The sequence below is a fragment of the Ochlerotatus camptorhynchus genome, unplaced genomic scaffold (assembly GCF_037179485.1).
Source record: "Ochlerotatus camptorhynchus isolate MF236.1 unplaced genomic scaffold, CSIRO-AGI_Acam_v1.1 ptg000290l, whole genome shotgun sequence".
Classification (NCBI taxonomy): domain Eukaryota; kingdom Metazoa; phylum Arthropoda; class Insecta; order Diptera; family Culicidae; genus Ochlerotatus; species Ochlerotatus camptorhynchus.
This window is the reverse complement of record NW_027040779.1, coordinates 3,917,867-3,932,694: the sequence shown is the minus strand read 5'-3', so window position 1 is coordinate 3,932,694 and position 14,828 is coordinate 3,917,867. Positions and strand designations below refer to the sequence as shown.

The 14,828-nt window shown below is 41.7% G+C and overlaps 1 protein-coding gene across 1 annotated transcript in view; it reads left to right on the top strand.

Moving 5' to 3' along the window:
• Positions 1-225: 225 nt before the first annotated feature.
• Positions 226-14,828, top strand: part of LOC135706725 (RNA helicase aquarius) — a 307,481-nt gene continuing 292,878 nt past the window's right edge. Inside the window, exons 1-2 of the mRNA XM_065228377.1 lie at positions 226-455; positions 540-1,358. Coding sequence (XP_065084449.1) covers positions 360-455; positions 540-1,358 — 915 coding nt within the window. The 5' untranslated portion in view covers positions 226-359. The remainder of the gene's footprint in view (positions 456-539; positions 1,359-14,828) is intronic.

The window sequence follows — 14,828 nt, the reverse complement described above, 5'->3', positions numbered from 1 at the left end:
AAATAATGTTGAGCCTAAATGTAGACATACCAGAAACTTATAACAACGGCGACATAGATAAAACAAACTACCACAATCGTTACGCTCGCGTAACGCCAAATGGCTGCGTTCGTTTGTTATTTTTTTCTTCCTTTTTCTCCAATCAGCTGTTCGCTCGCGTCGATCTGTCACTTTGTCGCTTCTCGTTTTCTCGGTTTTCTCTCGCGCGCTTCCCTCCTTCGGAGTTCAGTTTTTGTTTTGATTCCGCGCGTGTTTGTTGTGTTTTTTCCTCTGGCGGGCGCTCTAACCGGTTCGGCTTGAAAACGTTTCTCCAATAAGTACCTAAAAGGTGTGTTTCCGTGGAAAAATCTCGGCTTAAGATGACGAAACCTCAACCCACCGCGGAGGAACCGCCGGCCAAACTGCGTAAAGGCGCTCTTACCGTGGCCCAAATCAACGCCGACGAGCTAACCTTCGTGAGTATAGCGACGGGGACCTAACCTGTTGCGAGTGTGGAATTTTAAATTTTGAATTTGCTATTTTCATGTGCTTTGTTTTAGTTGGCCAATCGGTTCTGGGCCCCGGACACGGCTGACAGTCATGAGGAGTTCAATGCCGGCATCATCGAGGAAATCTACCGGCGTGAAATTTGCGAGTCGCGTTATTCGATGCGACGCATTATGATGCTGGAGTTTAGTCAGTATTTGGAGAATTACCTGTGGCCGAATTTTCGCGGGGAGGTGGCCTCTCGGGCGCACCTGATGTCGATTGTGGTGATGTTGAATGAAAAGTTTCGCGAGAAAGTGGAAGTGTGGAAAGTGTTTGAAGTGAATGGTGATCAATTTCCGGTGTTCTTTCAGCGTGTATTGGAAGCCTGTTTGGAAGATACGGTGGTTAGTTCTTTCAGTATGCGGGAGCAAACGGCTCTGTTGGTTTTCCTAAATCATTGTTTCAACAGTATGGAAGTGGAGCTTTGTAGGAATCAAGCGAAACGTTTGGTTTCGCTTGCTATGTGGTCCTGCTTGCAGCCGAAGCGAAGGGACCAGGAACTGAAGGAGATTCCCGAGTGGAGGAAGTTTTGGAAGAAGCTTCAGAAACGGGACAAGGCTACCGATAAGGAACGGGTTGACTGGGAGAGGCACTTTTTGCAGAATCTGATGATCAAGTTTATGAACGTATTGGAGTCGATTGCGGAAGAGGGGCAAGTTTGTGAAGAAACGGTGCGTTATTGTGAGCGGTTTTTAGAGTTTCTGATCGATCTGGAGGCGTTGCTGCCGACGAGGCGGTTTTTCAACACCGTCATGGATGATTGCCACGTGGTGGTGCGGTGCTCGATGGCACCACTGCTGCAGCGAAGCGAGGGGAATTTGTTTGCTCAGGTATGTGGTCACTGGTTTTAATTTCATTTTAAACGAGCATTTTTGCCAGCACAAAATTTGACACAATCCCACTATGTTTAACTGCTAACTCATTTGCAATACGACCAGAGGCGCGTCCACCTTCAAAGATGTGGGTGGGACAAGGTACCATCTACCGCTCATGGCAAATCCATCCCATAGCACAAATCAGCAAGCCGTGAAAAACGTGTTCAAAGTTTTCTAGAACAAAGTTGTTGAGTTCACCTAGTATTATGGAAATATGGGTGATTAGAAACCATTTCTACCGAAAAAAAAAAGTTTTTACAAACACGTAAATGTGGCCGACTTCCGATGAGCGGCAGCTATGGTCTCATAGCATTTTTTGAATATTTTTGAAATCGTGAACTGGTTCTGGAGATGAATGGACAGAACATGTTCTGGTTTGTAACTGCCTTGAAAGTAAATGCGGCCTGAAATGAATAAATCCCATCATGTGACACATCAAATTACATGTGCGTTCAAAAAGCAGCTCAATGGAAGTAAAAATCACAGCACAGCACTATATAGGCCACATCCGGCCTCAGTTTCTAGCTGCGTAAGGCTAAAATCCCATGAACATTCATCTATTTTTTCTCATCGTATGAGCACTTTAGTCGGAATTTCTATTAGGTACAGTCTATTACAGACTTTCCATTTCCCGATATTGAAGGGACCATCGATATAGGGAGAGATCGACATTCAGAACAATTACTAGTACGATTCTAGAAGTACTTCGCAGAGCATCCAATGCAAAACTCGATTGCTTACGCACCAAATTTAAATCGCTGATAATCAGCAAAATTTTGCTGATTTTGGACTTGATGGAAGATCAGCAAACTTTTCAGTAAAATAATGGTGCTGAAACTTCCAGCAATTTGAGTTTATTCCACAATGGCAACAATGTACTGTGTCTTCAGTAAATCCAATATTTTTTGCTGAATCTTCAGGACATGAATAAATGACAGCGTTGAACTGATTTTTCAGTACACTAGTAAAATATTACTGAAACGGCAGTATTCTTTTTAATTCCCTTTTTTCTAATACTCCAGCCAGCTTCAATTGTCTATTGCTGAACCAGCAGTTAATGTTTTTTTGTTGGTTTCTTTTATATATATTATTAAGAAAATACAATGAAAAGTAATGCAAATGATGTTTCATTATTTTATTTTTAGTTTTCCATTTTTCGTGTTGTTTATTGTATACTTACAAAAGTACTGTTTACACCGTGTATGCTAAAAAAATGGGAGTTTTGAAAATTTATTAAAAAAAAAACTTCTTCATGCATTTCCCAATTGAATCATAAAATTTTCAACTGTGGTAGGCAGATTTCGAATTCCCCCCTACGAAAAACGTGAAGAAGTTTATCAATGACTGTTCAAAATCCAGGTTAAAAAAATTAAAGGGTTGTGTCCTATACACGACCGCAGTATGACGTAGAACCACGCAAAATTGATGTATGTCATGCATTTTTGACTTTATCTTAAATTTTTCAAGTATTTCAATGTTTCGGTTATGGTTCACTTTTTTTTCGTTGATTTGTTTTCCGTGCTGAGCACCAATGCTACCGACGCCAGGGAGGCAGCTCCCTCACCTGGACACTACCTATCGACCCATCAACTCATGAACCGGTTTGGCACATATAACTTTTCCGCGTTTCGGTTTAGTGAAACGGGACCCAAGGCTTATTCCTAATAGTGGAAGGTGATCATGCCGTTCACCTTTAGCCGCTGACTTGGTCCTGTTTGTTACAGGACCAAGTGCCGCGCCGTCCGAAGCGGTAATGAGCAAAAGCAGTATAGTAGTAAAATTTACGTTTATTTTCTGGGTTTTTATGTTTCAACATTTGATTTAACATTTCAATTGGTTAGCCTTTGGCTCTTCATCTTTGTTCTAGTTAATTGGTTATTCTAATGTGATGATTGCGTTTAGCGCTAATTTACAGGATACCCTTTGTGGGATTGTTTTGGTTTGAATTTAAAAATTTGATAACCTACCTACTTGAGCACCTAACTACTTAAACTAGGTTGCCAAATCACGAATGATCTGGTGGTTTGATCGCAGACAGGCGACTCTGAACCTTTCCAGCGTGGAAGTCTTTCGCTCCTTGAGTGTTTGAAGACCGGCCAGGTGGTGATTCTAAGAATTACGAGTTCGCGGTGGACTGTTAATGATCATTCTGAGGATCTTGTTTTGGATCCTCTGAAGCTTTAAGTGTTGGCACTTAGCACAACTCTCCCAGATTAGCATACCATACTCAATAGCCGGCAGAATGATTTGCTTGTGGACAGCAAGCTTGTTTTGAGGGACAGGGTGGACTTCCTATTTATCAGAGGGTAGAGCGACCTGATCAAGATGTTACACTTGGTGCCACCAAGTTGGTGGATGCCTTGTCCACATGGGATCGGAATAGCAGTTTGCTATCGAGGGTGAGACCAAGGTAGACTACTTCACTCGACCATTCAATGGGAGTTTTATCAAGATGGATCTTGACGTTAGCAGGCGGAACAAGCCGAGGTGAATACGAATGTGGAAACAGAATGGTTTGTGTTTTAGCTGCATTGATACAAATCTTCCAGCTCTTAAAATAGTTGGACAAAACATCCAGGCCTGATTGTAGTTTACTCGCCAGAGCACGGATCACTCGACCCTTATAGATGATGGAGGTGTCATCTGCGAACATAGACAGGATACCACCACCCGGCGGGCGAGGAACGTCTGACGTGAAAATGTTGAATAGGATAGCCCCAAGCAGGCTGCCCTGAGGGACCCCTGCATCAACGTTGAACGTATCAGAGGGGACATTGTTCAAGTAGACCTGGAATGATCTGCCCGAAAAGTAGTTTTTGATGATCTTCATGAGGTAGATCGGAAAGTTATATCGATGCAGCTTGTACACTAGACCATCATGCCAGACATTGTCGAACGCCTTCTCGACGTCCAACAATGTCATGGCAGATGTATTGGAAACGGACTTGTTCCGCTGAGTTGGTGGATGGTAGAGTGGCCTTTCCTAAACCCGAATTGCTCTTTGAGAAAGATGTTATTATCATTTGAAAACACCAGCAGACGGCTGAGTATCATTTTTTCGAATAGCTTCGAGATGGAGGACAAGAGGCTGATGGGGCGATAGCTTTTGGCACCGGTAGGATCTTTGTCAGGCTTGTGTATTGGAATCACTTTGAATAACTTCCAGCATGCAGGGAAGTAGCCAAGCTCCAAACATTTGTTGAAGATAACGGTAAGATGGTTGAAGAAGTCAATACTCAAGTTTTTCAACTCGAGGTTGACTACACCATCCATACCTGCAGCCTTCATGTTTTTAGTACTTCTAATAGCTGCTATCACCTCATCAGCCGATATTCTACTATGATCATGCACTACTACGGGGGTGTCAGCGACTCTAGTCATTGCCTCCAGTACGGCAGGCCCATGGGGGCTCACCATGGTTTGACCAAGATTATGTGAAATCACAAAATGTTGACCAAGAGCATTGGCCTTTTCAACTGGGGTTATCAGTAGGGATGTGTCTAAGTGATCAACAGAGGAAAGAGGAGGGATCGGTCTCGACTTATTTTTCAAAATTTTGGTCATCTTCCAAAAAGGTTTTGCACAATTTGGGAGAGAGCTAATCTTTTTGGTAAAATCGTTATTTCTGAGTTCCACCATCCTGGCCTGGATAATTTTGGTTAGCCTATTGACATTGGTCTTCAAGTGGGGCAGCTTAGAACGCTGGAACTGCCTACGAATGGTGTTACGGAGCCTGATAAGATCTTTGGTTGGGCTGTCAAGGTTCAGAGTATGACTCACCTGTCTGGATGCTGGTACGTGCTGCTCCCTGGCACGGGATATCGCCACACAGCGCTGATACTGCTGCCAGTTGACACGATGGTAATTTCGCCGGGAAGCTTGAAACCTATTGGCCGAGGAACTTACTTCGGCCACCACCGGATAGTGGTCCGAGCTCAGTTCCTGATAGGCGATAGGTTGGGAGATGTTATCGCCAATGTTGCTGATGAAGATGTCGATGGTGGCATGAGCTCCGGATCGACTCAACCGGGTGGGAGTGTCCGAACACAGAATGTTGTAGTGGGCTTGCTGCAGATCGTTGTATAATATTGTGCCGTTTTGATTTCGCCGACTATTGCCCCAGGCTTGATGCTTGGCGTTCAGGTCGCCAGCGATGACGAAATTTTGCCGCCGTCGTGTTAGCTTGATGATGTCTCTTCGGAGGTCTGCGGCCGAGCCGTCCCTAATGTTGGTTTGCTTGGGGCAGTAGACCGCGATGATGGTGATTGGACCAAGCGATGTGCTCACCTCAATTCCGATGGCTTCGATAATTTTCAGCTGGAAACTAGGTAGTAGCCGGCAGCTGATGTTCCGCCTCGCAGCGATGGCCACTCCCCCTCCTCTGGAGCTGGTGCGGTCAAGCCTTACGAGCCGAAAGTCGGGAAGGAAGACGTTCAGCTCGGGCTTCAAGTGAGTCTCGGTGATGACGGCTATGTCAACAAACTCGATGTTTTTGCTCTTCAAGGAGCAAGCATTCCAATTTACGATCTTGATGGCTTCACGGTCCATACTTAGTGACAAGGGACAGGGCAGCATGTAGCTGTTCAGATCGAGTCTTGCAGGTGCGCATGATGATGATGACCTCGGCCACGAGCGTCACAAGTTCCTCCGAGGTGAACGGAGAATCGTCGACAGGTTCACCTGAGAAAGCAGCAGCGTATGATAAACCAGTGGCGGTGGATGAACCTGGAATTGGCTGGGCCGCAGCAGCAGCGAGACGATGCTGAACTGTCCGACTGTTGGGAACCATTTGGATACTCGCATGATTGGCTTGTTGGTTGTTGAGCGGAAGCGGGGCTAGGTTCGGAACATGTCAACGGGGCTGGAGAGCTGGGTACTGGACTTCCGTGAGTACAGGAGGCGAACGATGATTACGGAGGCGACCGACCTGGTTGTTGGTTGTAGCCTTCCGACGGATATTAATGAACTCCACTCGCTTGGGACATCCGCGATTGGAGGCTTGATGGTTTCCACCGCAGTTGACACACGTTGGCTCTATGTCATCAACTTGCTCACAGGACGCAGTTGAGTGAATTCCAGCACACTTGCCGCAGTTTGTCTTCATATGGCAGTTTTTGGTGCCATGGCCATATGAGAGGCAGTTCGTACACTGCGTAACATCACGATGTTGGGGTTTGTAATGCTCCCAACTGATGATGACCTGAAACAGGTCCCGGATTTTGGATCTCAGAGCCGCAAGACTGGTGGATCCCTTCGTGAAGTGCACCAGGAACAACTGGTCACGGAAGCTGGTATTGTTGATGGAACGGCGGTTCATCTGGAACACGGCCTCAGGATGGAGCCCAAGCCGCTCCAGCTCGGACTTCACCGCAGCCGCCTCGAACAACGGTAATCCACGCAAAACCACCTTCAGTGGCTTGCTCGATGGCAGATCATGTGTGAAGAAGTCCACGTTGTTTTCCTTCAGGAAACATCCTATTTGTGTATACTCCTCCAGGCTGGAGCACATGATTTTGGTACCGATGCTGCAAAGCTTAAAGCGAGGCAGCAGCTTGTGTTTTGCTAGTTCGGCACCGGCGTGAAAAGCGGGGGAATTCGCTCTTTTCTTGCAATGGGAGCGGCGTCACCATCGCCATTTTCTTCCGGGAGTACTGCATACTGGTTGGTTTGCAGTACTCGTTTTCGAGCGTCTATCGATTGGCGTATTTGGATTTAATGTTCATCTATAAATGACAAAGTTACAACCGTTCAAAACCTAACGCTATTTTACCACACATATTTTTTGATTTGCACCCCAGTATAGTCGACAAAGACGTAGTTCTACGTCAAAAAATAGTACGTTTTGATAAGTGGTCCCTTGACGTTCAGTATTGGACGAGTCGTTTTGTTATAAGTGTTCACGTATCTGTCAATGTCGTCTTCTGGCTACAAAAAAGAAACAAAAAACTTGGTGTTTTGTTACTTGAAACGAATAACAATAATAGGGGTAAGAGGGGCATAGTGAACAGGTGGGGCATAGTGAGCATCCCGTGCACCAGCTTGGACTTCCGGCCGTTCGGAACAAATTGGTTGGTGGTAGGATCAATATCATAATGATATTGAACCTACTACCAGTTGATTTGTTTCATGCAGCTGGAGATCCAGACCCAAACTGCGGGATGCTCACTATGCCCCATCTGTTCACCCTCCTCCCCCTAATACGTACATTAATCCACTCAACAACCCGCTCCAGTAGATTGGATATCTTTTGGGAGCCTTGATGAGCACGCTTCACTCCTCGTGATGAATTTTTATCTTTGATGATGATAACCGCTCGAACAAATTCTGAAAACTAGTAAAATTTTCTTAAGCATGCATTTTGGGTTACGTTATACTTCTTCTGTCTAGAGTACTGCTATTTATATGTAATTTGTCATGGCAAGAGGGTTTTAAAAGGACGGTTCTACACACTGTATTATAAATTCCGTTCAAAAAGGACTAACTATATCATTATTTATGGGAATTGCAAACGGAAATTCGTTTCGAACGGAATATAGAATAGTCATAATAATATATGTGAATTGGCCGTTTCATTAGGAGGCTCCTTTTGCTATATTTTCTTTAGTGATTGAATTATGAATTATTCATTCTTACCACTAATGATTGAAGTATGAAGACCACTGTATTGTTCAAGTATATTGTATTTCAGACGGTCCCAAGAAGCGCTGTAATCGGCATCAGGAAACATAGCCTCGAAATCCAAATGAATCTGAGAAAAAAAGTAAATAAATGTCTTCTTGTTTTGTTTGGCAGATAGGGTTGATGCATATATTATGTCACGCTCTAAGGGGGGAGGGGGGTCTAAGATTTTGTGAAAAGCAATGCATTAGGTATAGGAAAAACGTCACGATAGAGGGGAGCGTGACATAATTAATGCATGGGCCCTAAGTATTTTACCAAAAGACCATCGTACGAGCCGGATAAAGGAAACGTCAGGAACATTTCACTCATTCGCTCGTCTGGTCTTTCAAGCTTCCTGATCATACTTCTCGCCGCAAATGTTCTGATCCAGTCAGCCTTGATAATATTCAGTGACGCATCGGAAGGCACAATAAACTTCAATTTGGCAATCTTGAAAACAAAAATACTTAAAATCAGCAAGATAAAATAGGCTTAAGTTACATTAAATATACAATTTCATCACGGTCGGTTTCATCATCTGGAATATGGTCAATGGTATCAGCGCTAATGTAATTTAAATCGTCATCTCGATTCGAACGTCGGCGTATCTGCATTTTGAGCTTTTTCACCATATATTCAAAATGGAAATGCAATTTTCCACAATGTTTCCCTTGGCCTCGACCATCCGGAAAGAACCACAACGCCTATGAATAATAATCTGTTTATGTAGTTATCACAACAAGATAAAGAATGAAACCAAACTGTTCAACTTCAACGGTATTCGACTTCAATATGCTGTATTTTTGAACCAGAGATTTTGCGATGATATATTTTTTAGTGTGCGCTTGGATGGCTGTTGAAATAAACAAAGTAAATTTGGAAAATTGATCACAATTCTAGATTATCATTTCAAAAGATCCTATCTGCTTTGATCGATTATTTTCATCGACTTTCTTTTCATCGACTTTCTTTTGATTACAATAACAAACCAACATTTTTGGCTGAAGTGAGGATAACAAACTACGCACTTGACGATGGAATTGTCCAAGTGTGCGTGTTATAAACGCCAGAAAGGTCAATACAAGCTGAACAATGCATTAGGTCCTAAGTAACTTTGCTCGACTCTCTTCATCGACCTTCTCTTTCGTTAATAACATGGCTACATAACCGTTTCTTGTCGTGTTTATCGTACTTTGACTATATGTTTAGTATTACTTCTGCGTGAAGTCAACGATTTACATAGTTGAAGATGCTAATTTCAAATAACAGACTAAAGTGGTTGATGGGGCTTACCCGTTCCCTTTCGAAGGATTTTCCACCGTCGAGGTATCGACGGCCCAGAAGATTTGCACGATGATTCCACCGAAAAAATATCAGTGTAATTCGTCTGCCTATGGTGCCTTTAGTCCCAGTCAGTAATACAACACTTAAAATTGTTTCTTCCACCTGGGCAAACACAATGGTGTTGGATACGTTGGATGCGTTGCTTGGCCGTTTGTTCACATAAATAGTGCCTGATGCACTCACAGAATCTTGGTTTGCTTCACCTTATGCACCTCTTCAAGCGGTAGATTGCACTTAACGCCGGGTTGGTTCGGAACAAGTAGAAATTCAATTGCACTACAAGCACTAATTTGGTTCGGTATAAAGAACAGAAAACGGGATGTCTGTCACCTTCGACGCTATATTTTGTACTATCTATTTACAATTGTTTTCTATCCTATCGCTATGTACAATGAGCAATGGCAATGACCACTACTAGTGGACAACGATATGGGTTGCGCATACGCGCAATTAAATTCTCTCCCTCTCTTCGCTCTTATCACTGGATTAGGGTGATAACTTTTTTAGTTTTAGATTGGTTTCGTATAATTATTAGGTTTAGGTATTTAAATTTAAGCATTAGCTATAGGAGTTAATTAGTTCATTTAGGTTAGGTTGATTTAAGTACACTTGGGATACATTTAGATTAAGTTTAGTTCAACATCAATCAGTGGTAATTTTTATACGATAAATGAGAAAACTGCAGTTAGACAGTGAGCATGCATAAGGGCGAATACGCGATGATCGATTCTCTTCATCGCATTTCTCTTTGCTTAGCTACAGCTAAGCGAAACAATTTTGCAGAGTAGTAACAGGTTGTATTGGCTATCAAATGCAACAGCAAACGCACCGAGAAACGTTAAATCTAGCGAGTTATTAACAAAAGAGAAAATCGACGAAGAGAATCGATCATCGCGTCTGCATGTATTAGGCTCGAGTCGATCAGTGGTCGCACTGCCAATGACATTCTTAGTTGTTGTTTTTTTCAGAGTAATTAATTAGCATGCTCACCTTAACAAACTTACATTTTGGTTGGACAGTTGCTCATCCCAAAACAAGAATTGGAATTTGTTTCAACTCATCATCCTTCTGATAAACAGTACGAAAATTCAAGCTGAGCAAATACTGTTCAAGTTGTTTTAATCAGGCCATACTTTTATGGTCGCTCATTCATTTCACGCAGCGGTTGAAAAAAAATGCGTCTCGAACGTCCACGGTTTGTCCCACAGTACACGTTGAACTTATTCAAGCCATCGTGGACATCATGAGAAAATTGGTTTTTCAAAAAGGAAGTTATGAGCTAGGATACGCAAGCAACATCAACAGTGAGGACCTTTAATACTGCAAACTGTTTCCCAAGAAACAACTCCAGCTGATCGAAAAGGATACGTTCTCTACTGAAGCTAACGTACTCTGGCAAAGGTCTCCTTGTGGAATTGAAGTAGATAGGAAAGCCTCTCTGTTGGCAGTTCACTATCAGATATCAGGCGGTCAAAAATCAAAAAATCGACTTTCACTAATCCTTATTTCGTTATTTTTGGTCGATAGTAAACATTTCAACTAAGAGAATCTGAAAGTTTCAAGCTTCTAAAGGGTGATACGGTCAAAATTTGGTCAATATCAACTTGACGTATTTCTTTCAATTTTGCATTTAAAAAACCTGAACACCCCTCATTTTGAAGGTGTGTGTGTGTAGAATGTTGCTCCTATTTTGATTTTGGAATTCACTCTTCAGTTGTCAAAATGCCGTCCAAGCAAGAAGAGCAGCGTATCAAAATTTTGCTCGCGCATCGCGAAAATCCGAGCTACTCGCACGCAAAGTTGGCAAAATCGCTAAAAGTTGCCAAATCAACCGTTACAAATGTAATTAAAGTGTTTGGGGAACGTTTGTCGACAGCCAGAAAGTCTGGATCGGGGGGAAATCGAAAACCGGAAGCCGCTGAGACGACAAAGAGAGTTGCCGGTAGTTTCAAGCGAAACCCTAACCTCTCTCTCCGAGATGCCGCAAATAAGCTGGGTGTATCGTCTACAACCGTGCATCGAGCCAAAAAACGAGCCGGAATATCGACTTACAAGAAGGTAGTGACTCCAAATCGCGATGATAAACAAAATACGACGGCCAAAGCGCGATCCCGGAGGCTGTACACGACGATGCTGACGAAGTTTGACTGCGTGGTAATGGACGACGAAACCTACGTCAAAGCCGACTACAAGCAGCTTCCGGGACAGGAGTTTTATACGGCAAAAGGAAGGGGAAAGGTAGCAGATGTTTTCAAGCACATGAAACTGTCAAAGTTCGCAAAGAAATATCTGGTTTGGCAAGCCATCTGTACCTGTGGCTTGAAAAGCAGCATTTTCATAGCTTCCGGGACTGTCAACCAAGAAATTTACGTGAAAGAGTGTTTGAATAAACGTCTGCTGCCTTTCCTAAAGAAACACGGTTGTTCCGTACTGTTTTGGCCGGATTTGGCATCTTGCCATTACGGTAAAAAGGCCATGGAGTGGTACGCCGCCAACAACGTGCAGGTGGTTCCCAAGGACAAGAACCCTCCCAACACGCCAGAGCTCCGCCCAATTGAGAAATACTGGGCTATTGTCAAGCGGAACCTAAAGAAGACCAAAAAAACTGCTAAGGGCGAGCAGCAGTTCAAGGCAAACTGGCTTTCTGCGGCGAAGAAGGTGGACAAGGTGGCAAAATCTGATGGCAGGGGTCAAGCGTAAGGCCCGGCAATTCGGATTTGGAAAAGCGGAAGCCTAACTGAATATTTTTCCTGAATTTTATACTAATTGAACTTGAAAAAGAAATTTAATTTGATTTTTTAAATAAACGATTTCACCGATTTACACGCGTTTTCCCTTGACCAAATTTTGACCGTATCACCCTTTAGCAGTTTTAGTTTCTGAGATATCGGATGTCGAAGTCAAAAAAGAGTAAGAAAAGTACAAATTTTGGAAAAAAATTGATGCATATTGAAAGGAAACATATAGGCTCTATCTTAAATTGTATGATTGGTACAAAATTCCTGCAACCGTGCATAAAGTTCTCGCTCATGCCGGAGAAATAATCATACATTCACCAGCACCACTTGGTTCATTAGCGGAAGAGGCAGCAGAAAGTCAACATAAACAATTGAAAAAATATCGAACCCATCATGCAAGAAAACGATCAAGAGTAGAAAATTTACATGATGCCTTTATTCGTGCCATTAATGAATCGGACCCACTGATCAGTTCCATTTGGATGGCAAAAAGACGACAGAAAGAAGTATCCCTGGATTATCCCGACATCGTGAAAAGTTTCACGATATTTGAAAATTCTGTAAGTGATTCAGTAGTCGATACTAATAACTTCAATGCCTTGGAGGAACTTATGAAAGCAGTCGATGAAATTGAAGAAGAATTTGTTCATGATGATATTGTAACAGAGGAATAAAAAGAAATTCGTTGAAACATATTTGATTTTGATTATTGTATCATGGATTTTTGTATTTTTTTACAGAAAATTTGTTGAAAAAAATAAACATTTTCCAAAAAAAAAGGTTTTTTATTTATTTTTTACGGTGTTCCCCCCAATAAAACCATGGTAGGTTGTCTTTGTTCAATAGATTTTATTCTCTGAAAACAAGCTTGAAACTGTAACCGTTATAAAATCGTAAAAATTAAATTTTAATTAATCAAAAGTTAGGCCCTTTTCAAAAGTTGGTCGTGAAAATGTTGAAAAGTGATAACGCACACCTTATATTGATGAAACAAAGGAAGAATAATAGCAGAAATTGTGAAAAAATGATAGAAATATTTTTGACCGCGTGGTTGTATGAAAATGCCCCATAGTGCAGTTGTCGTACCTGTTATTGGAGAAGACGAAACATCATTTTTAGTTGGTCTTCCGACCAAGCAAATGCATCGGAATGATAGTTATTTATGCATGTTGCATTTCGTTGTATGCATTTCTTTTATTTTTAAAATAAATCTCATCATTTTACTCCATAGTTTTTCAATACCAAATAATCATATGTGTCACGGAAAGGTACAAATAGGGTAAGGTGTTACAAGTTGATAAGTACATTTTTTTAATTTATTTGTTTGTAAATAGTAACAGAACTGAGAATGATAGCTCAAATTTTCCTTAAAAAAGTGTTAATGTGCCTACGACGTTATCGAGGTATCATCCAATTAATTAAAAGATTGAAACTAGTTTTACGATTTGGGCTTGTAATATGTTTACAATGTATTATTTGGATAACAGACTATAATTTTTGAATAATTTCTTATACGTATTAAAATTTGGAGCAGTGGGACAGATATGCGTCCATTTTTGCAATGGGACAAAACGACTTCATTTTTTTTTATTTTTCTAGAATAAACAGCATGTTTCAATATAATATTTCAAAAATTTGCATTGATTTATCCCGTTATGCATCATAATCCCAAAAAAAGTCGAAATGTCACATGGGACAGTTATGCTTCCACCGTCAGAGTACGGCAGTGTGAAAATTGCATACAGAGAGTAGACAGCGACCTAGGACAACTTCAAGGAAGGTACAAATCGGTTTTATTATCTCTCTTTACCAAACACTCCCTTTGGAGAGGGATGGTGAGGGGTGTCACCTACCCCGCCACAATGGGAGCATACCATCAACTACTGTAATTGGTCGAAAGGTACAGTAGCAGCACCTACCCCACCCGTGTCCCCTCCAGATCGTCAAGTCGCCGATGACAGGAGCACATACACGCTAACTCTAAAGTAACCCATTAATGAGTAAAATTTTACTCATTTTGAAGAAAAGTGGCTTAACTCATGAAATGAGTAAAAGTAACTTTATTCATTAATGAGTATTCCAGAGGCGTCGCGTGCTTCATTTGTTTACCTGTGCACCAAACTTTGTTCGTTATAGTTTACCACCACATATTAGTTTTTGTTTTATTTTTCAATGCTCCATGAATACAGAATAACAGAATAACTACTATGCAACATGGCTTCTTTAAAGGCCGTTCAACAACTACGAATTTGCTCGAATTAATTAATTATTCCTTGAATGCAATGGATAACGGAAACCATGTAGAAGTGTTGTATACAGATTTCAGCAAAGCGTTTGATCGAATTGACATACCCATGCTTCTTTTTAAACTTCAAAAAATGGGAATTCATTACGCACTCCTCAAGTGGCTTGAATCATATTTAACTGACCGTCATCAAATAGTAAAATACAAAGGAAAGATATCAAATCCCGTTGATGTCACTTCAGGAGTTCCTCAAGGCTCCCATTTAGGACCACTTTTATTTATTCTCTTCGTCAATGACATATCTTTCATTATTAAGAAATTGAAAGTTTTAATATATGCTGACGACATTAAACTTTTTTTGGAAATAAAAGATGCCAAAGACATCATCACATTCAAAGAGGAAATTCAAATATTCCATACTTGGTGTCAAAAAAGCCT